Source organism: Carcharodon carcharias, chromosome 18, assembly GCF_017639515.1.
Source record: "Carcharodon carcharias isolate sCarCar2 chromosome 18, sCarCar2.pri, whole genome shotgun sequence".
Classification (NCBI taxonomy): domain Eukaryota; kingdom Metazoa; phylum Chordata; class Chondrichthyes; order Lamniformes; family Lamnidae; genus Carcharodon; species Carcharodon carcharias.
This window is the reverse complement of record NC_054484.1, coordinates 71797281-71821733: the sequence shown is the minus strand read 5'-3', so window position 1 is coordinate 71821733 and position 24453 is coordinate 71797281. Positions and strand designations below refer to the sequence as shown.

At 42.4% G+C, this 24453-nt stretch overlaps 1 protein-coding gene and 1 non-coding gene across 3 annotated transcripts in view; both read left to right on the top strand.

The window, feature by feature from the left end:
- mao (monoamine oxidase) overlaps positions 1 to 24453 on the top strand; it is a 384518-nt gene that overhangs the window by 290731 nt on the left and 69334 nt on the right. For both annotated transcript variants that reach the window (XM_041211760.1, XM_041211761.1), the window contains exon 4: positions 15996 to 16100. In XM_041211760.1, coding sequence (XP_041067694.1) covers positions 15996 to 16100 — 105 coding nt within the window. The remainder of the gene's footprint in view (positions 1 to 15995; positions 16101 to 24453) is intronic.
- Positions 10794 to 10905, top strand: LOC121291012. The gene has a single exon (XR_005945939.1). It is a non-coding gene; the product is annotated as a U6 spliceosomal RNA (small nuclear RNA).

Sequence of the window (24453 nt, the reverse complement as noted above, 5' to 3'; positions counted from 1 at the left end):
GCAAGTGATTTAATTCCTGAGAAAATGAGCTTATATTTACATAGTGTCTGAACTTCCTTGGAGTGACAACCAGAATCAGACTGCCACTCCACTCCTACTTATGAAACTTTTTTCCATCCTGGCTCAGACTGGGTGAGATACAGGTGTGGCAGCGTGTCCCTGTGGCCAGGGGGAGGGTGGGGTGTCAGCTCAGGCCTTTGGGTTGTTGGTGAAGGGTGGGGATGGTTGTGGGCTGGGGACCATGTGGAGAAAAATGGGTAACATAGTTGCTCAGAGCTGGTGGGAACAGTCAACTGGCACAGGATAAAAGTATTTATAATTGCTGCAAGGATAGTGGGAATTTACCAAAATGATGTACAGTCACCAACTGCATTGTTTAGGGAGTTGGACCCCTTTGCGATTGGAATACATCTCACTATTGAGATATGACACCCACAGAGCCATGAGCATATAATCGATAGCTTCCTGCACCATGGAAAAGCTCATTCCTCCTCCTGCCCAGTGAGAAGGCTGAAACCCCTTCTCCATGTTTACAGAGCCTCAGTGACCATGCTGATGCAGCAATCAGGGTGAATTGCCAACATTTCTCAATGTCACTGACTCCAGCCTGGAAGAATCTACTGGTGTAGATGTTGAGGGCCAAGGGCAGCACCGTCTTCTCCTGCTCTGCAGCTCTAGGTCCAGTTCGAGAAGGTAACACAGCCTAGTGAACCCCACCTTAGTCATTGTAGCTGTTTTTTTTCCTCCTGGCTGAGTTGGAGGTAGAAGCGCTCAATGAAGATCCTAGTTGGAGATGGCCTTCTATTAAGAGCCCTCCTTCTCCTCTTCCTGTGAACAGCTTCTTTCTGCTGCCTCTGCTTTATGTTTGTGCCATTGCTGCAGCACAAGATGAGCTATAACCATAGCCTTGATGACTGGAAGGTAGTTTTCTGCTCACCTTTCCTTCCAAAGCTCCAGCACCATCCCTTCTGACTGAGAGAACTTGTGTCAACTTCTCTAATAACACAGTACACAGAACTTCTGCAAACTCTGCAGCAGCAAGAGGAAATCAAAAATCCCTCACTTGAAAGCATGCTAGTTGTGTTTGTTTGAGCGTGTGTTAAGAGGCCCTGAAAGGTTCAAAATTGCAGGTGATGTGCCAAGCCAGTGTTAGAAGCTGAATGATGTCATGATCTGCATGTTTCTGGTACATGCACAGGACAGCTGCACTATTGTCCTTCCAAACATGGTGATTTGGTGCAGGCTGAACCAGAGCCGCCACCACCACACTGCTATTTGTTTTTTCTTTAGGCTCCTGTAGCGCCAAAACCAGTGAAATTTGCAACCACCATGCTAAATGAGCTTTTCAAAAAGCAAATGGGTGTACTGTAAATAAGATTGAAGATGATGGGGATGGGTTAAATTAATCAAATATTTGTTTTGATGGGTCTCTGCAACAAGAGAATGAGAAAAGGAAGTACTGTTTTGGGAGAACACCTGAGGGGATGGATAATATTTCTGGAGTTTACTTGAATCTATTTGGTGATCAGAGTATTTATACAGAGGTTTCCACAAGTGAGGTAATTCCATGGGATATGACCCATGTTGGGACCTGCCACTATGCCAAAAATTTGGGATTAAAATGATTAACTTTGTTGCAACATGTCTGAAATTTGGGGGAAACTTTGATGGCTAACAATATGTGGGTTTGGGCCTGATGTGTAGCTAACTTTGGAGAAAAATGAAGCATGACTGTAAGGTAGCTCCACTGTGCTGACTCCTGGTTCAACGGAGACCCATTCGCCTATGTGAACAACCCACTCAATGGAGTCGGCACAATTGTTAGTGCAAACCACTGGGCAATTGAGATGACATTTAAATTGATGATTTGGTGCAAATAAGTGGGTTTTTTAAACTGATTTTAACGTTCCTTCAGATTTAATGCCTCCAACACATGGTTCCTGGGGCATGGGAAACCCAGCAGTTGAAGGGAGACAAGAAGGACCAGATCTCTCAGTTAACTGCTAATTCCACCATAGGCTAGTAAGAGGAGTGATCTAATTTAAATAAGGTTCTATCGTACCCACTACTGCTCTCCTTGCTTCCCTGTAAATATAGGAGCCATACATAAGGGATACAATTGTGCAGGAAATGTCCCTCATTATTTCTTGACATAGGATATTAAATGCAGTTGGAGGTGTAAATGCAATGATTTATTAATGAGATTTGTTTATTCACAATACCCTTTGTCATTGTTATGTTGCATATCGGGTGGGTGTGAGAAGCTAGAAAAAATAGATTCGGAAATAAATGAAGTGGGAGGAAGGTCAGTGTTTCCTGTGTCAGTATCTGGAAATAAGATCTGAAACTATGGTGATAACAACTCGCTAAGCTGGCTAATTGGTGCTTATCCCATCTCCCCTAATGAAGCTACAAGATGAAATAGTATCCGGTGCTTTGTGATAAACAGACTCTAATAATGAAAGGAAATTGATTTTTCTTCTCTCCTCTGACCTTTGCCAGCAGATTAGATAAATTCCTGAATAATGATATGAGGTAATAAGTCTAATCTTTAGCACAAATGTGTTTGAAGTTTTGTCAGAGATTCATGATGATTTGGTTTGTACCTGAAAATAAAAATGCAAATAAACTCTCTCATGCATATTTTGCTTTCTTGTTCATGGGATCTAGGCATTGCTGGCAAGGCCAGAATTTGTTGCCCATCCCTAATTGCCCTTGAGAAGGTGGTGGTGAGCTGCTGCATTGAACTGCTGCAGTCCATGTGGTTGTGGTACACCTACAGCGCTGTTAGGAAGGGATCTCTAAGATTTTGATCCTGTGACAGTGAAGGAAAAATAATATAATTCCAAGTTAGGATGGTGTGTGGCTTGGGAGGGGAACCTGCAAGTTGTGGTGTTCCCTGTCCTAGGTGGCAGGGGTTGCTGGTTTGGAAGGTGCTGTCAAAGGAGCCTTGACGAGTTGCTGCAATGCATCTGATATTTAGTCCTGCTGCCGCTGTGGTGGTGGTGGAGGGAGTGAATGTTTGTGGAAGGGGTGCCAATCAAGCGGGCTGCTTTGTCTTAGATGGTGTCAAGCTTCTTGAGTGTTGTTGGAGCTGCACTTATCCAGGCAAGTGGGGAATATTCCATCACACTCCTGACTTGTGTCTTGTAGGTGGTGGACAGGCTTTGGGGAGTCAGGAGGTGAGTTACTCACCTCAGAATTGCTAGCCTCTGATCTGCTCTTGTAACCACATGTTTATATGGCCAGTCCAATTTAGTTTCTGGTCAGTGGTAACCCCCAGGTTGTTAAGGGGGATTCAGTGATGGTAATTCTACTGATTGTCAAGGCGAAATGGTTAGATGCTCTTGTTGGAGATGGTCATTGCCTGGCAGTCGTGTGGAGGGAATATTACTTGCAACTTATTAGCCCAAGTCTGAATATTGCCCAGATCTGGCTGCATATGGACATGGGCTGCTTCAAAACTGAGGAATTGCAGATGGTACTGAACATTGTGCAAACATCCCACTTATGATGGAGTGAAAGTCATTGAAGAAGATGGTTGGGCCTAAGACACTACCCTGAGGATCTGCTGCAGCGATGTCCTGGGACGGGCTTCCAACAACCACAACCATTGCTGGAAAAAAAGACCTGTCTAAACTTTTCACCTTGCACTCATCATAACACCTTGAGTGTGAAATGAAAAGCTTAGATATGTCTTTTTTTAAGCAATACTCAAGCTCTGTACTATCAAACAACTATTAACTGCAAGCATCTTTTGTGCTGTGTATGATTTCAACAACTTTTTCTACCAACATTTTTCCTCTTGGCTTCAATTTTACCTGGGCTTCTTGATGCCAAGGAGAGCCACTCTCACCTCACCTCTTGAATTCAGCTCTTTTGTCCATGTTTGGACATCAGCAGAGTGGCCTTGGCAGAACTAAAACTGAGCATCGGTAAGCAGGTTATTGCTAAGCAAATGCTGCTTAATAGCACTGTCGATGAACCCTTCCATCACTTTACTGATGATTAAATTTAGACTGATGTGATGTTGATTGGATTTGTCCTGCTTTTTATGGACAGGACATGTCCAGGCAATTTTTCACATTGGGTAGATGCCAGTGTTGTAACTGTACTGGAGCAATTTGGCTAGGAGCACAGCTAGTTCTGGAGCACTAGTCTTTAATACTAGTGCCAGAATATTGTTGGGCCCATAGCCTTTGCAGTATCCAGTGTCTTCAACCATTTCCTGATTACACATGGAGTGAATTGATTTGGCTGATGATGGGGAGCTCAAGAGGATAATGCTGTTCCATAGTACACCTCAATGTCTCGTGGTGGGTTCCTGTTTGGAGTTCACCAGTTATTGTTCTGATGGGAATCATAGAACTTATAGCACAGAGACCATTTGATCTATTGCAACTGTGCTAGCGCTAGCTCTTCAACTGGAGTTAACCATGTTAATCATTTTGCTCTATTTTCTGTTTTGTTGAATTATTATTCAATTTTAAATGTTGTTCTAGTTTTGCCTTAATAGCCCCATTTGGTAAAGCATTGTAATAGGTCTTGTGTGTGGGCCGGTGGGGGGTGCGGTTTCTTTAATCTTCCACCATTTTTAAGGTCACTTTGTTATTGATCCATCGACCATTCGATAGTCTTTTGCTGTTTATCCTCTCAACTTTGCAGTATTTTGAAAATCCATATATTTTTTTTTAGTGAAGAAAAGTTCTAACTTTTCAAGCTTTTTGTAACCATTGTTTCTCACTCCAGGTGACAGGCTAATGAATCTTTGCTGTCTGGCTCTCATATCTTTCCAACTGTCCAGAAACCAGAACTGCATAAGGTGGCCCTGATTATTAATGCTAAGGCAGTAAGGTTGTGGGGGACACAGGAGGAGTGCTAAAAGGAGAATGTTTTGCACTTAACTTAGGAAGTCATCCTCTCCCACCATCTGCTGCTGTGCATCCCCCAGCACAGGCTTTCCCAATATGCAATTATATCACAGCACTAAAAATATCATGCTGGGCCGTGACGTCTGCCTTTTTTTTTGCAGGCGCTTGTTTGATGGCTGCCTTTGGGTTGTAATAAATTTAAATGGCCGGTAATGGCTTTGAGGTATTCTATCTGAACCCCAGAAGCCATCAGTTGATGGAGTTAAAATTGAGGCCAATATTTAATTTGCATAATCAATAAAATTCAACATCACTTCCTTGCCTGTATAATCCAATACTTCTTGATTCAAACCCACAATTGCATTTGCCGGTCTTATGGATTTTTCTACCTAGACTTGCCCACCCCCCACACCGCAACCTCCCCGCCCCCTGCAAAAAACACTAGTGCAGATAATAGGCCATTGTACTTGTACTGTCAAAAATTCATTCAGAATAATTCTTTTATATGGTCGCTGATAAAATGCAATTTGGCACTCAATCCAGACTAGGTCCCTTGTAAATCTTTATTGCATCTATAAGACATTTTCTAAAAGTAGAATCAAGGCTTCAGATTGGCTGTGAGACATCATAAATTCCACTTTATTTTCCACAAACCATGCTCTGTTGCAATAAATGCCTCACGGGAATTTGCATTACAAGCAAAAGGTGACATGGAAAAGTTCAAAGTAATAAATAATTCAGCAAAACTCTCTGATCCATATAAATAATTTATTTTAAAATAGTATGGGCTAAAAATTGGTTTATCCATTTTTTGGGCATGATCTGCTTGCACAGGGTAACTGGTGTACCGACCTCATCTCCACGATTGTAGCACCTGGCTGAGCGGGTGTACACTGATCCCTTCCTTCTAACATTGTCGGCTTTCTCTGTACTCAGCAGAGGAGCTGAGTAGCATTGTTCACAAACAACATGGTGCAGCCAGCTGCTTTTCTTAAAGGCAGGCTGTCCCTGTTAAAGGGGAGTTGCTCAGAAGAAAATTCACTACAATGTAAAATGTAGAAAATTGAACACCAGCCAGGAAATGATTGAAAGGCGACAGCTACCAGCTCCATGAGAACGTTCATTTATAGCCCTCAAGAACATAAATTGGAGAAGGAGTAGTCTATACAGCCCATCAAGCCTGCTGCACCATGCAGTAAATCAGTTCTGTCAACCTCAAATCCACTTTCCTACCTGATTTCCTTAGAGTCCAAAAAACGGACTATTTCAGCCTTATATATGCTCAATGACTGAGCATCCTCTATCCTCTAAGGTAGAGAATTCACAACCCGCTGAGTGAAGAAATTTCTCCCCATCTTAGTCCTAAATGGCTGACCCCTTATCCTGAGACCACTGCCCTAACCTGCACTATGGGGAAGCCTGATATCCTGGCATAGCCATGTCCACACTCATCCTGCTTCTCTCTGCTTAGAGACGAGGCAACAAAGTCTCCTCTTCAGACACTCTGACCTCCTTGACTTGACTTGAGATATGTCGACATTGTTAACTTGACAACTGTTGCCATCCTTGTACTGCTCTGAGGCTGCAGTTCCAGTTTCAGAAGCTAACACAAATCTGTGGTCACCTCCTTGGTGAAGCATAACTACCAAACACATTGCCCCTGGCTAAAGTTCAGGTAGGAGACATGCTCTCTGAAGACCTGAGGTGGGTAGGGCCTTCTGCTGAGAGCCCTCCTCCTCTTCCCTCCTTCTCTCCTGCCTTGCCCCATATCCCTCTGATCTTGCAGTCTAAGAGGAACTCTACCTATAGCTCTCCAAGGCTGGGGGCTCAGAGGCCTTTCACACCACAGTCCTTCCAGAGGTCCAGTACAACTCCCTCCTGACTGAAAGAACTTCTGTTGACTCATTAGCAACATTTCTTTCTTTGACTAAATGTTTGCTGTTACAGGGTTAAAGGCAGCTGTCCTGAAAGTTGAATGGTGATCCTTTAGATAGTACTGGTCAAGGGGTGTACCTCATGCAACTTCACAGTTGTGCCTGTTTAAGAGGGCATTAACAGATGTGTCCTGCTTCAGAATGGCGGACCTGACTGACATCACAATCGGCTCACTCTGCATACTACTTGGTGCACCCATGGAATGCAACAGGCAGTTGGTGCTGATTGCACAGCAAGTGGTTGGACGTGGACCACCTGCCATTTTATTTTCCTGAACTGGTGGAAATCCTGGCTCTCCAGTGTCTAGTTTTGAGGCCAATTACTCTGGTTTTGGACTTGCATATGTCCCTCTCAAACTCGAGAAATATCATCATCGCTATGAACTGTCTTCCCCAGAGGTTTCCTCAGATTACTAAAGATGAGAACAAAAATAGTTCCTTTCCTGATTGGTTTCACGATGTATTGTTGTAGGAAACTGTCTTGAATGTGTTCTATGAATATGTCCTTCAGATTATTTTGGCCAATTTGATTTGCCCAATCTGTATGAAGATTAAAATTCCCCATGTTTATTGCATTGCCTTTGTTTAAGTCTCCTCCTTATTTCTTGATTAATACTCTGGCAAACAGTATAGCTACTATGAAGGGGCCTGTAAACTACCCCCACCAGCATCTTTAGCCCCATGTTGTTCTTTATCTCTATTCGTACTGATTCTTGTTTCTGATCTTCCAAGCTAAGATCCTTTCTCATTACTGCCTTTATGTCATCCCTTATTATCAGGGCTATCCCCACCTCACCCCATGTCTCTAGAATGGCTATTAGACCATTTATCTCTATTTATGCCATTAATTTTTCTATCTTGTTATGAATGCTTTGTGCATTCAGATAAAGCACCTTTAATTTTAACATTTACCATTTTTTCCCCTGAGTTGACCTTTTTCACTGAGTCACTATGACTATAAAACTTTTTGTCTCTTCCTGTCATACTCTGTTAATCTTTATTCAAATTGCTACATTGTCTGTGACCTTGACTTTTCTATTTAGATTTATAAATTTTCTGTCCTCTTTGGGCTGTATGTATAGTTTTAAATCAATAATTTTAGTTCACCAGGACTCTGGTTCAGACCAGTTTAAGCAGAGTCTGTCCAACAGAACAGGTCCCTCTTTCCCCAGTAATGAACCAAAACCTGTCCTCCACACCACATTCAGTCACACATTCTACTCTTTGATCTGTTTGACCATATGCCAATTTGCAGATAGCTTATATAGTAATCTAGAGATTATCTTTGAGCTTCTTATTAATTTGGACCCTTGCTCCCTCAGTGGAATCTCATCCACCTCTACCATTGATTCCTATAGGAATCACAACAACTAGATCCTTCCACTCCAAGTCCTTCTATTAGGATTTCCTTAACCCTGGCACTGGGTAGGCAACACAAACTTCGGAACTCCTAATCACAGCTGGAGAGAACCAAATCTATTCCTCGACTGACGCCAATCACCACCACATTCTTCTTCACTCCCTTCCAACCCCATTTGAATGGTCTCCTGTACCACAGTGCCATGGTTTGCTAATACACTTTGCAGATTTTGCCCTCTTCCACCCATGCAGCAAGAACCTTGTACCTGTTTGATCAAGAGAGAAAGGCTGAGGGTCCACCAGCACTACACCTAGATTCCTATTACCTGATGGACTTGCATTCATACCCTTCTGTTCCTGACCACTAATCAAACCTGCACCATGATCTAATCTAACAGGTGTGACTGCCTCCTGAATCAAAGGCCAGAATTTTACCGGCACCTCGTGGGCCTGACACCTAGGACAAGATATGCGTCCTGAGCCTGCATAAGCAAATGGCAGGACTGGGGAGTGGATTTTACTGGCAGCAGATAGCTGCCATGACCACCATCCAATTGAGGACAGCAGCTGCCCTTTCAGAACTGGCAACCCAATCGGAGAGTCAGTAGAAGCACCCAAGGCTGCAGGGAGAGCATCTTGAAGTGCAGGTATTTTTTTTGTGTTGGGGTCAGGGTGACCAACTGTCCCGGAGTTTACAGAATCGTCCCACAATTGGGCCGGTTGTCCTGGGTCACTGGAGGCTGAGATGGCCCTTTTCCTGTATTTGTAATGTTGTAACTTTGCGCATGTGCAGTATGCAGTGGGGACAATTCTACTGCTGTTCTTGAAATAATGCCATGTCATCCTTTGCATCCAGCTCAGCAGGCAGATGTGGCCTTGGTTTAATATCTTATTGAAATACAGCACTGTTATGGAGTTGATTTTACAGGCAACTTTTCTCGGTGGACGCATTTAACTTTATTTACAAGACAGCAGCAACACCTACATGCATGCATCAAACTCTGTAACCAAAGAGGAATTCTCCCTTAGAGGTCCCCCACCCTGCCAACTCATTGGTTTACACAGATCATGTGATCTTACAACATGAGACTATTCTTAAAGCTACAGTCCTACATTTATCAAAACTAGAGAGAGTGCAGAGGAGATTTACCAGGGTGTTGCCTGGGCTGGAGTGTTTTAGTTATGAGGAGAGGTTGGATAGACTGAGGTTATTTTCCCTGGAGCAGAGGAGATTGGGGGGGACATGATTGAGGTGTCTAAAATTATGAGGGGCATAGATAGGGTAGACAGGAAGGAACTTTTCCCGTTGGTGGAGGGATCAGTAAGCAGGGGGCATAGATTTAAGATAAGGGGCAGGAGGTTTAGAAGGGACGTGAGGAAGAATTTTTTTCACCCAGAGGGTGGTGGGAACCTGGAACTCTGCCTGAAAGGGTGGTAGAGGCAGAAACCCTCATAACATTTAAGAAGTATTTGGATATGCACCTGCGATGCAATGGCATACAAGGCTATGGGCCTAGTGCTGGAAAATAGGATTAGAATAGTTAAATACTTGTTTGACCAGCGCAGACTCAATGGGCCAAAGGGCCTTTTTCTGTGCAGTAGACCTCTATGATTCTATAATTACTGCAGGCACCTTTTGAAAATGCATCACTCTCTCATTGCTGAACCTCTGGAGCGGGATTTAATCCCGGAATGTTGTGGCTCAGAGGCAAGTGTGGAACCAATTGAGCCACAGTTTACATTCTGTTAACGGGTTCTGTCTGACACACTAACCAGGTGCTGTTTACTTTTAACACTTTTCAGACCATACCGAAATTACAAGTGCTCACTCAGCTTTCTGCTCACAGTAATTAATCCCTAATCATGTGATCACTTGCAGTTGATTTGACTATTAACTGTTCACTGACACAGACAACCACTTGCAGTTAAGTCTTGCTTGGCCTAAATAGCCAAGTGGTTATGGTACTGGGTTTGTAACCCTGAGATCAAGAGTTCAAATCTCACAATGGCAAACTGTGAAACATGTAACTTCATCTGAAACAGATGGAAACAGGTTTGTACTCGAAAGAGTATCAAGAGTTCAAATCTCACAATGGCAAACTATGAAACAATGTAACTTCATCTGAAACAGATGGAAACAGGTTTGTACTCAAGAGTTCAAATCTCACAATGGCAAACTATGAAACAATGTAACTTCATCTGAAAACAGATGGGAACGTGTTTGTAACCTAGGCCTAAATAGCCAAGTGGTAATGGTACTGGGTTGGGAACCCTAAGATCAAGAGTTCAAAGCTCACAATGGCAAACTATGAAACAATGTAACTTCATCTGAAACAGATGAAAACGGGTTTGTACTCAAAAGAGTTACCACAGACTTTGAGCTTGGCCTAAGTAGCCAAGTGGTTATGGTACTGGGTTTGTAACCCCCAGATCAAGAGTTCAAATCTCATAATGGCAAACTATGAAACAATGTAACTTCATCTGAAACAGATGGAAACAGGTTTACTCAAAAGAGTATCAAGAATTCAAATCTCCCAATGGCAAACTATGAAACAATGTAACTTCATCTGAATAGGAACAGATGGAAACGTGTTTGTACTCGAAAGAGTTACACCACATGGATATCGAAGTGCTCGCTTCGGCAGCACATATACTAAAAAATTGGAACGATACAGAGAAGATTAGCATGGCTCAAGAGTTCAAATCTCACAATGGCAAACTATGAAACAATGTAACTTCATCTGAAACAGATGGAAATGGGTTTGTACTCGAAAGAGTTACACTAGCTGTCAAAAAAAAAATCTTGCAGTTAAGTCTTCAAAAACTTGCAGTTTTTTATAGCTTTTACAGTTTTAAGTTAAATTCAAGAAGTTAAACTAAATTTCAGTTTGAGACTGTTCAACCACTATTTACCAGAGTTCCACTGCAGATTTCCATCCTTTATACTGTTTATCATGCATTCTGTTTATTACCATTCCAGATACTCACCCTGTACTTTTATATGCATTTTCAATTCACTTTCAAGTTACAAGTGTGCCCCCAGCCCCAAAATGAGGCTTTCAGCCTCCCGCTGCTGATCGCAGTGTATCCTAACACTAACCACGTCCCCAGCCCCGCCATGATTGGTGACTCCCTCCCCGCTTCTCCCCAGGCCTCAATGACCTCTTTTCCTCCCCCCACTCCCAACAATGATCTTCTTATTCCCTCACCCCCTTGGCAGGAACCCCCCTCCTCCCCCCTGCTTGGCAGGGCATGTCCCCAAGGGTCCCTGGCTGTGGCTTCCTGATATTGGGTTTAACACTTGACCACTGGCCCTTCAGTCTATTCAGCCGGCTGTCAGGTAGGAAGTGGGCAGACAAAACAGACAAGGAGGTCCTGCAGATAAGTTCAGTACCTTTTTTGTATTGCTGACAATGCAGACTTTTTTCAGCCTCCCTGTAGATATTGTGGCTGTTTTGATTATTTTACGAATACATTTCACCTGTATATTAGCTGCCAAAACAATAATTGGCAGCCAGCAGATTAAACATTATGCCCTTTTTTGAACAAAGGTGTAAAAGATAAGCCGAGCAGCTACAGGCCCAGGCCAGTGAGCTTGGCTTTGGTGGTGGGGAAATTTCTAGAAGCAATAATTTGGGGCAAAATTAATTGTCACATATACAAATGTGGGTTAATTAAGGAAAGTCAGGATGAGTTTCCTAAAGGAAAATCATGTTTAATTCACTCTGTTGGAGTTTTTTATGAAGCAGTAACAGTAACAGGGAAGAGGTAACCGATAACATCTCTTGAGAGCAATGCTGTATGTGTACATGGACTTCCCAAAAGCTTTTAATACAGTACTGTACAACAGACTTGTGAGAAATTATGGATCATGGAATAAAAGAATCAGTAGCAACATAGTTATGGAATTGGCTGAGTGACATGAAACAATAGTGATTAATGGATATTTTTCACGCTGCTTTGTATTGGAATTCCCCAGGGGTCAGTGTTGGCTCTGAATTTAACTTATAAACTAATTATTTCACTCAGTTACTGGGTAAGGATCCTGTTAACCACAATTCAAGTAAATTGTTTTGACTGCTAATCAGTGTAATTGATTGCATTCTATTTTATATTAAGTATGTTGCTATATTAAGATTGTTGAGTTAGATTACAACATTAGATTTTAAAGAATTTTTGTCAGTTAGGTATGTTACCCAAAATCTAGCTTTCTGAAAATCAGAATTGTCCGAAAACCGGACAGTTTATCTTGGGAAGAGGGTGCACGGGAATGAAGAGGCCATTCTTGGGCTGAACCCAGAGGACAGAATCTGAGAATTCTGCGCATTCAGTCCTGAGTCCATTTCAGCGCTTTTAAGATCTGCGTTCCCCCATCCCACCCTGGACATCCCTATTCTCCGGACAAAGCTGCTGGTGGGACAGAGTTGGGGGATTCTCTCTCTGTCCCTGGGGACCGCAGAGCATGGGAGCTGCGTTCCATGTTCTGTAAATTGAGCTGGGTTCATGAGTTCCTTCCACCCAAAACTGGGATCTACTTGCAGTTATTTTCAGTAAATCCCAATGAATGGATCACAGGAATGGAGGTGAGATTCTGCTAAGCACAGTGAGCCTCCAGCAATGCTGCTTTATGAATTCCACATCAGGTCTATGTCCTGCACTACATAATAACAGAAAACATGTGTCTGGCCCTCCAATCTAAAGGCGGGTAATGGAAAATCCAAAATCCGGCATGGTCTCAGTCCCAAGAGTGCCTGACTTTGGACATCAGCCTGTACTATCGATGTGAAAATGTGCTATTGAAGTGTCAACATTTACTTGCAATACCAGCTACATTTGTAGGTGGTGCTGTGGTTGCTATTTTTACTTGTTTAAAAAATGCTGTCGTCTTTATTTTGCCAACTGCAACTCATCTTCCTTCTAAAGTCAGCATCTGAATTTGCCTGCAAGTTTGTGACAATTCTGCTGGGTGGAATTTTCCTATAGGGAAAAAAATACAGCTGAATGTGTGTATAAAATTTTCCCTGGCAGCTTTAGTAAATGGGCTTCTTTAAATCTTGTCAGCCTGCTCCCCTCCCCCAAGAGCCACCCCACGGAAAATTACAACCTTTCCAACATTTGTTTAGATTATCATCAGATCTCTGCATCTAATCTGTAACCAATTGCATTTGCACGCCAGGCAGCTATTACCTTGGCACCATACCATTGATGGTTCTCCTGAAACTGCAAAAAGCCTTTAGCCATCCATTTTAGGTTAGGCCACTCTATGCCCAGTAACACTGGACAGAATATGTGCTCCATCCTCTAGAACTTGAAATAGGATCCTACTGACTTCATATTTTTCCTTGTAAAATAAAGTTATTTTAACAAGAGCTTTGTGACCCTCTGTAGATCCCAATCAAAATAGCAGCAGTTGAAATGGCAACAGGAACAGGCAGGACCTTCTGCACTCTGTTGAGCGTGCTATTCCACACGTACACCCGCACACAGTGCTTTCCCATGTTTTCATTTTTTAAAATTTTCTATTTATACTTTCACAGTGCCTTCATTTGTCTAAATGATTTTTTTCCTCTTTTGTAAGCCTGCATAATGCTGAAACATATATTTTTAATACAAGATTGGCTGTAAATTTAAGTGTGGCAATAATAGAGCTCCACTGTACATCTCAAGTGACTTCCTGCCATTTATGCCTATATCAGAATGAAGCTGTTAATTACAGTTTCAAAGCAGGCACAGCACTCAGTGTGAAAAATATTTGATCAAGTTTACGGACTTGAATAATGAGGCCACTACTATTGACAGAATGTAACTAACTTTGGCTGTATTCCATGTTAGATTTTCCAAATCAAAAATATAAGCTGTAACTTTGAGCTCAATTTACACACATATATTCATTTATTGCAATTTGTTATTTTTCATCCTTCAGCAAAGCTAATTCTCTGCTGCCCCCTTGTGTTTCTTTTGACATTAGTTAATTGCAGTGTTTGTATATAAACATACAAAAAATTGACAGAGGGAAGGACCTACTGGTCAGCCCAGCCAGTCCCATACAGACACTCTCTTTCCCCCATCTGGAGCCATGGAATCTCCTAGGAGAGGTGACAAAACGCAATGCTAGAGATCAAGTTGACTAAGAAATCTGAATAATACTCATCCAACCCATACTAGCCCAACAGACCATCTTGGTCCTGATTAATTTTACAGTACCAGTATTTCTTGTCTGGGGTGCCTTATGCCCAAAGCCAGAAACAGGCCCAGCTCCTGCTTGAAGGACTTCTGCAAATCAGTATTCACTGCACCAGCAACTGTCTCATGGTTGTTGAATATTTTCTTTTGACTGTGTCAAAATCAAACCCATGCCCTGGGAGTGATGGTCTGTGTATTCATTCAGCAACCCACTTCAGACCTGCTTCCAAGCCTGGCTTGTCACCCTCCTGTCAAAATAGGATCCCACCAGGATCTCCACGTTTGTGCTGTTGAATCCAGAAGCTTGTGAACATGACACCTTGTAGTTCAATACTCTTAAAATTACAGCAACAATTTCAGGATTATAAAATAACCTTTACTTTTATGTTGTGCCACCATGCTTTAAGTGAGCACCAGCACTACCTGTTATTTATCCTGCAATCAGGCAGGTTGACAATCACCATTGGCAACTGAACTTAAATAAACTCAAACACCAAATGGCTTGAGTGCATTGATGGCATCCAGCGCCTCACCTGAAAACTACCAAAATCAACTGTGCAGTGCCACAGGGGCTCGACTAATATATAGCTATCTAGAATAAATCACTTTTTTGATTTAAAAGAGTTGAATCTCAGTACATTCTAAAATGCCGCAAACTTCACCAGAGATCATAAAAAGCAAAATTACCACCCCTCCCTCAACAGTATCTCCAAAACCCCCTAAGAAATTAGAGATCACCCTGCCACCCGCCTTAAATTCCTAACTCCATCCCCGCTGAAATTGCAAATTGTGTGCATTAGCTTTCCCCTATGGTACAACTGATGGAATATTGGACATAGCTGCAACTTTAGTTCGGACAAGTCTGTGCGCCACTGCACTCATTATAATTACTTTTCTCATACATCGGTGAGGCCATTGGATTTTGGTTTTCGCAGGAAACTTCCGAATTCTGCACTGTGATCCCAAACCACCAATGCAACTCCTGAAAGGAATTTAGCTTGGGGACTGCTATGTATGTTGTTTATCTTCCCAGTATTGTTAGCTGTAGCAGTGAGAAACCATGTATCATGTTTTCTGAGTCAAGGTCCACAAATGTGAAGCCTTCCTTGAAAAAGGTATCAACTGGAGAATTGGGTGCGGGGTTCAGTGCATTCTATTCTTGGTGCTTTTAACCTTAAATAATTTTTACTTGGTGGAAACTAGGGAGTGCCGCTAATTGGGAGCCTTGATCTGATTTTCTCACCAATGTTTTCTTAATTGAATACAGCGTTAATATCAATGGCAGAATCTTCATACAGCGTTAAATATTTCATTGAGAGGCTATTCACTTTGAACACTTATATGATTTCTATGAAATTCACCTGGAATGTCAGGGGTTTATTTGTACATATTCCAAACTGAAGTCTCACGTTTTGTCATTCAATGTGGATGTTGCTGGCTAGGCCAGCATTTATTGCCCATCCCTAATTGCCCTTGAAGGTGGTGGTGACCTGCCTTCTTGAACTGCTGCAGTCCATGATGATTGGCATTGTAATTGATTTTAAACATCAGTTATACCGTAATTGGTCAGATTCCATGGACATGCAGCCCCTCAAAAGATGCTTCTAAGGAAAACCAACTCTGTTTTTGATTTTCTTATTTTTTTCAGGGAAAATCCTATCCTACCAGCTCCAGTCTTCCAACTTTATGGAATCTATTTGTCTATCTCGATTTCAACAACCTATGGAGAACCATGGATGATATGGGAAAGGAGGTAAAGAGTAATTTTAAAGCTTTTTAAAATACATTTAACAAAAGTTGTGCTGTTAATTTGAGAATTATCCCGTTGATGAAACCTACATGTAAAAATGTACATGTTGCTTTCCCCTTTTGAGCACAAGTAACTGTGAGGGTGTTTTCTTCTGTGATCCCAAAATTGGGCATAATTGTAGTGATGAATGTTGAAAGCTGAAGCCTGTTGATACTCCACTACCTAACTGGCAGCTCCCTCCCCTGCACCCTCTGGGACCTATGCTGCTTCCCCGCCTGCCACATGACACTCTACATCTTTCCAATAATGACGTGTTCTGGGGCCTGATGTCCTGAGAGTTCCCTGCTTCTTAACACAGAGGCTACCACTTCTCGGGGCTGCTATATGGAAGGTGGTGGTAGGCCCAGAATTCAGTGGTCAATAACCAAATTAAGAAATTTTTTGCTCTCTCGCAGTCAGAATGTACCCCACTGAAAGTCCACCCTGAAGAGGGAAATCCAAGCTAATATCTCCCTGTAAAGTTCTTGGAATTAAAACCATGTGATGCAGGTACAGCTGAAGGATCAAGCCATAAGGGATTTTAATGGAGACTGGGCAGGGGTAGGCAACCAATCCGTTCTCAGGAGTTGGGTTGTTCACGTAAATATTTATAATACAGCTATGTGCCTCATAATTAATCACCCTTTTTAAATTTTATCCCTGGCTAGCTGAGTTTCCTGGGCTTGGGAAACGCCTCTGGTAAAGGGAGGCGAGCACAGCTGGATCTAGCAAGTAAGCGCTTTTTCCCTTAGCTGCCGGATCCAGTTTATTTGGTTCACCCATTCCCGCGATTAGACACCCCCAACCCTTTCGATCCATCCTTTTCGCCTCCGATCTCTCCTCCAGATCCCGATCTTTTCCTGACCGCAGCCTCTGATCTCCCATCCTGCCTCTAATCCCTCCCTGCCTCCCTTCTCTCCACTCGGATTGAAAATCTGGATGGCTGTTGGGCTCGTAGGCCTTCACCATCAGGCTGCAACTGGGAAATGGATACAAAAAAAATGGTAGCCGGGTCCTGCTGTTAAATTTAGCTGGACCAGAGGGAACCACTTCTCCCTGCCTCCGAGATTATAAGATTGGGGGTGGAAGTGTTTGGATCAGAATTCGGGATGTAGAGCTCAGGCTAGGACAGTGAGATGGGAGGTGGCTCAGAGTAAGTGCAAGGAGTGGAAGAACAAAACTGAGGCAAGGTTGGGGGTGTCTAATTGCGGGAATGGATGAAGCAGATAAACTGGATCTGGCAGGTAAGGGAAAAAGCGCTTACTTGCTAGATCCAGTTGTGCTCGCCTCCCTTTACCAGAGGCGTTTCCCAAGCCCAGGAAACTCAGCTAGCCAGGGATAAAATTTAAAAAGGATGATTAATTATGAGGCACATAGCTGTATTATAAATATTTACATGAACAACCCAACTCCTGAGAACGGATTGGTTGCCTACCCCTGCCCAGTCTCCATTAAAATCCCTTATGGCTTGATCCTTCAGCTGTACCTGCATCACATGGTTTTAAGTCCAAGAACTTTACAGGGAGATATTAGCTTTGATTTCCCTCTTCAGGGTGGACTTTCAGTGGGGTACAATCTGACTGCGAGAGAGCAAGAAGTGCCTTCATTTGGTTATTGACCACTGCATTCTGGGCCTACCACCACCTTCCATATAGCAGTGGGAAGGAGTGGGCGAGAACAGAGTTGGGATATAGATCAGGATATGGGAAGAGCAAGATGAATGGAGTTTGCCCATGGATCAAAAAAAAAGGGTTCAGTAAGCATGGAGCTAGGTAACGGATTAAAGTGGGAAGAGACAGCCAATAATAGAACTGAGGCACCATCTGAGAGTGGAAAAAGTTGGCAAGCTGAAACATAGATCAAAGCAAGGAAAAGGATCTGTAATGGAGCTGGAACATGGATGGGAGATTGGATGCAATGGGCAAGAGTAGAGCTGGGATACAGACCAAAGACTGTCTGGGAATGAATGGATTGACATGGATTAAACAGTATCAAGAGATAATAATGCAGGTGGGGCACAATTCAGAGTGGGTTGTGTCATGAAGAGAATTTTTGGAAATTATTTTTTAAAATAGAGTTTAGTGTTGTCTGTCTATATATGTGGCTGTCTTAATTGGATTAAAGCAGCCAACCTGGATGCTTTGATGAATAGAAAGAAGTAGGCTGAAATGGTAACTAGAACATGGGGGAAACATAGGTGTCAAAGGGATATATTTGCATTTTTTTGAATAAACCATTCAGGACTGTGTTTGAAATCTTGCACCTAGCTAGAAGACGCCAAGCAATGAGTTTAATTATTTTCAGCTTACTAATTGGTGGAATGAAAGGGTTTATTGTTAGGAGAGATAAAATTAGGAAAACCTTGTAATACAATAGAAAATTTACATTCAAAGGGGAAGCTAGGTATAAACAGAAAGGAGTTTGTGTGTGTAAGGCAGAGGCATTTAAGTTCTAACCAGCCTGTAAGCCTAGAACTGTGTCTGCAAAAGAACCAAATTGCAACGAACCTCATTTTGAATTTGTAAGGCCAAATGTGCTTTGTCTGGTGTCTGTTTAAGGTCTATGGGTTATTGTTGCCATGGTGAAGATTTACCTGGGAGTAATTAATTTGGGAATTTGTTTAAAGGTTGTTATGGCAGTAATTTGTAGACATGTGCATGTAAGAAATAAGAACAGGAGTAGACCTTGAGCCTGCTCTGCCATTCAGTAAGATCATGGCTGATCGTCTTGTGTTTCGATTTCCACACCCCCATCTAACCCCGATAACCTTTGATTCCCTTGCCTAACAAGAATCTATCTACAACAAAAACAAAAATAAAAATACCTGGAAAAACTCAGTAGGTCTGACAGCATCTGTGGGGGGGAATACAGTTAACATTTCGAGTCCGTATGACTCTTCAACAGAAAATTTCTGTTGTGGTGTCTGTCTGTCTATATGTGTGCCTTCTGTTGAAGAGTCATACTGACTCGAAGCGTTAACTGTTTTCCTCTCTGCAGATGCTGTCAGACCTGCTGAGTTTTTCCAGGTATTTTTATTTTTGTTTTTGTTTTGGATTTCCAGCATCCGCAGTTTTTTGCTTTTATCCAAGAATCTATCTACCCCTGCCATAAAAATATTCAATGACCCCAGCTCCACCGCCTTCTGAGGCAAAGAATTCCAAAGTCGCACAACCCTCTTCGAGAAAAAAATTCTCCTCATTTCTGTCCTAAAAGGGTGACCCCTAATTTTAAAACAGTGTTCCCTAGTTCTGGATTCACTCAAAAGAGGAAACTTCCTTTTGATGCCCACCTTGTCAAGGCCGTTCAGGATCTTGTACACTTCAATCAAATCACCCCTCACTCTTCTAAACTTCAGTGGAAACAATCCCAGTCTGTTCCACCTTTCCTCTTAAGACAGCTTACTCATTCCAGGTTTCAACCTTGTAATCCTCCTTTGAACCACTTACAATGCATTTACATCCTTCCTTAAATAAGGAGACCAAAACTGCACACAGTATTCAAGGTGCGGACTCACCAATGTATAACTGAAGCATAATTTCCTTACTTTTATGTTCAACCCCTCTCATAATAAAGGATAGCATTCCATTAGCCTTTTAATTACTTGCTGTACCTGCCTAACTTTTTGTGATTCATGTACTAGAACTAGATCTCTCTGCACCTCAGAATTATGTAGCCGTTCTCCATTTAAGTAATACTCTGCTCTTTTGTTCTTCCTGCCAAAGTAAACAACTTCACATTTTTCCCACATTAAATTTAATTTGCCAGACCTTTGCCCACTCACTCAACCTATCTATATCCATCTGCAACCTCCACATGTCCTCTTCACAACATAATTTCCTATCTATCTGTGTCATATGCAAATTTAGCTACCATGTCTTCACCGCCCTCATCATTGATGTAAATCGTAAAATGTTGAGGCCCCAGTACAGACCCCTTTGGGATGCCACTCATCACATCCTGCCAATCAGCAAAAGACCTATTTATGCATACCCTCTGCTTTCTGCCAGCCAGCCAATCTTCTATCCCTGCTAATATGTTACCCAGTATACCATGCACTTTTATTTTCCGTAATAATCTTCGTTGTGGCACCTTATCAAATGTCTTCTGGAAATCCAAGTACAGTACATCTACAGGCTCCCCTTTATCCACTGCACATGTTACTCCTTCAAAAAACTCCAATAAATTGTTTAAACATGATTTTCCTTTCACAAAATCATACTGACTCTTCCCAATTGCCTTGAGCTCTTCTAAGTCCCCAGCTATAACCCCCTTAATGATCGATTCTAATAACTTCCCCATGACAGATGTCAAGTTAACTGACCTATAGTTTCCAGTTTTCTGCCTCCTTCCCTTCTTGAATAGAGGGGTTATATTTGCTACTTTCCAATCTGATGGAGCCTTTCCAGAATCTAGTGAATTTTAGAAAAGTAACACCAGCGCATCAACTACCTTATTAGCCACTTTTTTAAGACCCTAGGATGTAGTCCACTGGGACCCAGAGACTTGCCAGCCTGCAGCTCCATCAATTTCCCCAGTGATTTCAATTCCACCAAGTTCCTTTCTCCCGTTCACCTCCTAATTTGCAGCTATTACTGGAATGTTTTTTGTATCCTCTAAAGTGAACACAGAAGCAAAATATTTATTCATTTCTTTTGCCATTTCCTTATCTACTATTAACTCCCCACTGTCACTCTCTAGAGGACCAACAGTCAATTTTCTAACTCTTTCCTTTTTAAGTACCTGTAGAAACTCTTGCTATCCATTCTTACAACTGCTAGCTAGCTTCCTTCCATACTCTAATTTCTTTCTCCTGATTAACCATTTAGTCATTCTCTGTTGTTCTTTATATTCTGTTCAATCATCTGTCCTGCCACTCATCTTTGCGGAGTTGTATGCTTTTTCCTTAAGTTTGATGCTTTCCTGAACATCTCTCATTAACCACGGATGGCGGATCCTCCCCTTACTACAGGAATATACTTATTCTGAATACTCTGAAATATCCCCTTAAATGTCTGCCACTGCTTCTCAATTCATCTATCCTGTAGCCTAGTTTCCCAGTTCACTTCAGCTAGCTCAGCTTTCATCCTCACATAGTTGCCCTTATTTAAGTTTAAGATATTAGTCTGAGGCCCACTTCCCCTTTTCAAATTGGATGTAAAATTCAATCATATTGTGGTCGCTGCTACCTAGAGGTGCCTTTACTCTGAGGTCATTAATTAATTCTGTCACGTTACACAATACCAAATCTAATATAACCTACTCTCTGGTTGGTTCCAGGACATGCTACTCTAAGAAACTGTCTTGAAAGCATTCTATGAACTCCTCATCCAGGCTACTACTGCCAATCTAATTTTTCCAGTTTGTGTAGATTAAAATCACCCATGATTATTGCCGTCCCTTTATCATGAGCACACAATATTTTCTCTTGAATACTTTGTCCTACATTGTGGCTACTGTTAGGGGGCCTGTAGACCACTCCCACTAATAACTTTATTCCCCTACATTTTTTTGTTTCCATCCAAACCGATTCTACATCCTGATCTCCTGAACCAATCTCTAACTATTGCACCAATGCCCTCTTTCATTAACAGTACTACCCCTCCACCTTTACCTAGCTTCCTATTCTTCTTGAATGTCATGTACCCTTCAATATTAAGGACCCAATCTTTGTTGTCCTGCAGCCACATCTCTGTAATTGCAATCAGATCATATTTATTTACTTCAATGTGGACCATCAATTAATTTACTTTGTTCTGAATGCCAGGTGCATTCAGATAGAGAGCCTTCACTGAATCACACAGTGCAGAAGAGGCCCTTTGGCCCATCGAGTCTGTATCGACACGTGAAAAACACCTGACCTACCTATCTAATCTCATTTACCAGCACTTGCCCCATATCCTTGAATGTTATGATGTGCCGAGTGCTCATCCAGGTACTTTTTAAAAGCTGTGAGGCCAACTGCCTCCACCACCCTCCCAGGCAGCGTATTCCAGACCGTCACCACCCTCTGGGTAAATAAGTTTTTCCTCACATCCCCCCCTGAACCTCCTGCCCCTCACCTTCAACTTGTGTCCCTCCGTGACTGACCCTTCAACTAAGGAGAACAGCTGTTCCCTTTCCACCCTGTCCATGCCCCTCATAATCTTGTACACCTCGATCAGGTAGCCCCTCATGCTTCTCTGCTCCAATGAAAGCAACTCAAGTCTATCCAACCTCTCTTCATAACTTGAATGTTTCATCCCAGGCAACATCCTGGTGAATCTCCTCTGCACCCCCTGCAGTGCAATCACATCTTTCCTATAATGTGGCGACCAAAACGCCACACAGTACTCCAGCTGTGGCCTCACCAAGGTTCTGTACAATTCCAACATGGCCTCCCTACTTTTGTAATCTATGCCTCAATTAATAAAGGCAAGTGTCCCATATGCCTTTTACACCACTCCACTAACATGCCCCTCCGCCTGCAGAGATCTGTGGACACACACGCCAAGGTCCCTTTGTTCCTCAGAACTTCCTAGTGCCATGCTGCTCATTGAATACTTCCTTGTTAAATTACTCCTTCCAAAATGTATCACCTCACACTTTTCAGGGTTAAATTTCATCTGCCACTTATCTGCCCATTTGAGCATTCTGTCTATATCTTCCTGTAGCCCAAGACATTCAACCTCACTGTTAACCACCCAGCCTATCTTTGTGTCATTTCCAAACTTACCAATCCTACCCCCCACATAGTCATCTATGTTGTTTATATAAATGACAAAAAAAAAGGGACCCAGCACAGATCCCTGTGGTACGCCACTGGACACCGGCTTCCGGTCACTAAAGCATCCTTCTGTCATCACCCTCTGTCTCCTACAGCCAAGCCAATTTTGAATCCACCTTATCAAATTACCCTGTATCCCATGTGCCTTTTCCTTCTTTATAATTCTCCCTTGTCAAAGGCTTTATTGAAATCCATATGAACTACATCAACTGTACTACCCTCATCTACACACCTGGTCACCTCCTCAAAAAATTCAATCAAATTTGTTAGGTATGACCTCCCTCTGACAAAGCCATGCTGACTATCCCTAATCAAACCTTGCCTCTCCAAGTGGAGATAGATTCTCTCCTTCAGAATTTTTTCCAATAGTTTCCCTACCACTGACTTGAGACTCACTAGTGTAGTTCCCTGGCTTATCTCTACAACCCTTCTTAAATAGCAGAACCACATTAGCTGTTCTCTGGCACCTCCCCCGTGGCCAGAGAGGAATTAAAAATTTGGGTCAGAGCCCCTGCAATCTCCTCCCTTGTCTCCCTCAGCAGTCTGGGACACAAATCATCTGGACCTGGAGATTTGTCCACTTTTAAGCCTGCCAACACCTCCAATACCTTGTCACTCCCTATAACAATTTGCTTAAGAACCTCGCGGTCTCTCTCCCTGAGTTCAGTACCTTCAACCTCATTCTCTTGGGTGAAGACAGATGTGAAGGATTCGTTCAATACTCTACCGATGTCCTCTGGCTCCACCCATAGATTGCCCCCTTGTTTTCTAATGGACCCTACTCTTTCCCTGGTAATCTTCTTCCCATTGATATACTTGTAGAATATCTTGGGATTTTCCCTACTTTTACCAGCCAGAGCTTTCTCATATCCCCTCTTTGCTTTCCTAATTGCTTTCTTAAGCTCCACCCTGCACTTTCTGTACTCCACTAATGCCTTTGCTGATTTGCTCCCTTTGTAGCTGCTAAAAGCCTCTGTTTTCCTTCTCATCGTAACTTGAATATCTCTGGTCATCCATGGTTCTCTGGGCTTGGGCTTGTTTCTCCTTTCTATCACCATGGAGGGAACACGTTGAGCCTGTACCCTCCCCATTTCCTTTTAGAACACCTCCCTCTGCACTGCTGTAGATTTCCCCACAAGTAACTGTTCCCAGTCTACCCTGGCCAGTTCCTGCCTTATTTTACTAAAATCCGCTCTCCCCTAATCCAAAACATTTTTTGCAACTTGTCTATTTCTTTGTCCATAAGAAGCTTAAATTGTACCATGTTGTGGTCGCTATCACTAAAATGCTCCCCCACCACCACCTCAACCACCTGTCCAGTTTCATTCCCCAGAATTAGGTCCAGCATTGCCCCTTCTCTTGTTGGACCCTCTACATATTGACCTAAAATCTTCTCCTGTACACATTTCAAGAAATCCACTCCATCCAAGCCCTTAACACTCTGTCTATCCCAATTAATTTTGGGAAAGTTGAAATCACCTAATATAATTACCCTATTATTATTATTTTGACACATCTCTGCAAATTGTGCTCTTATTTGCTCCTCAATTTCCC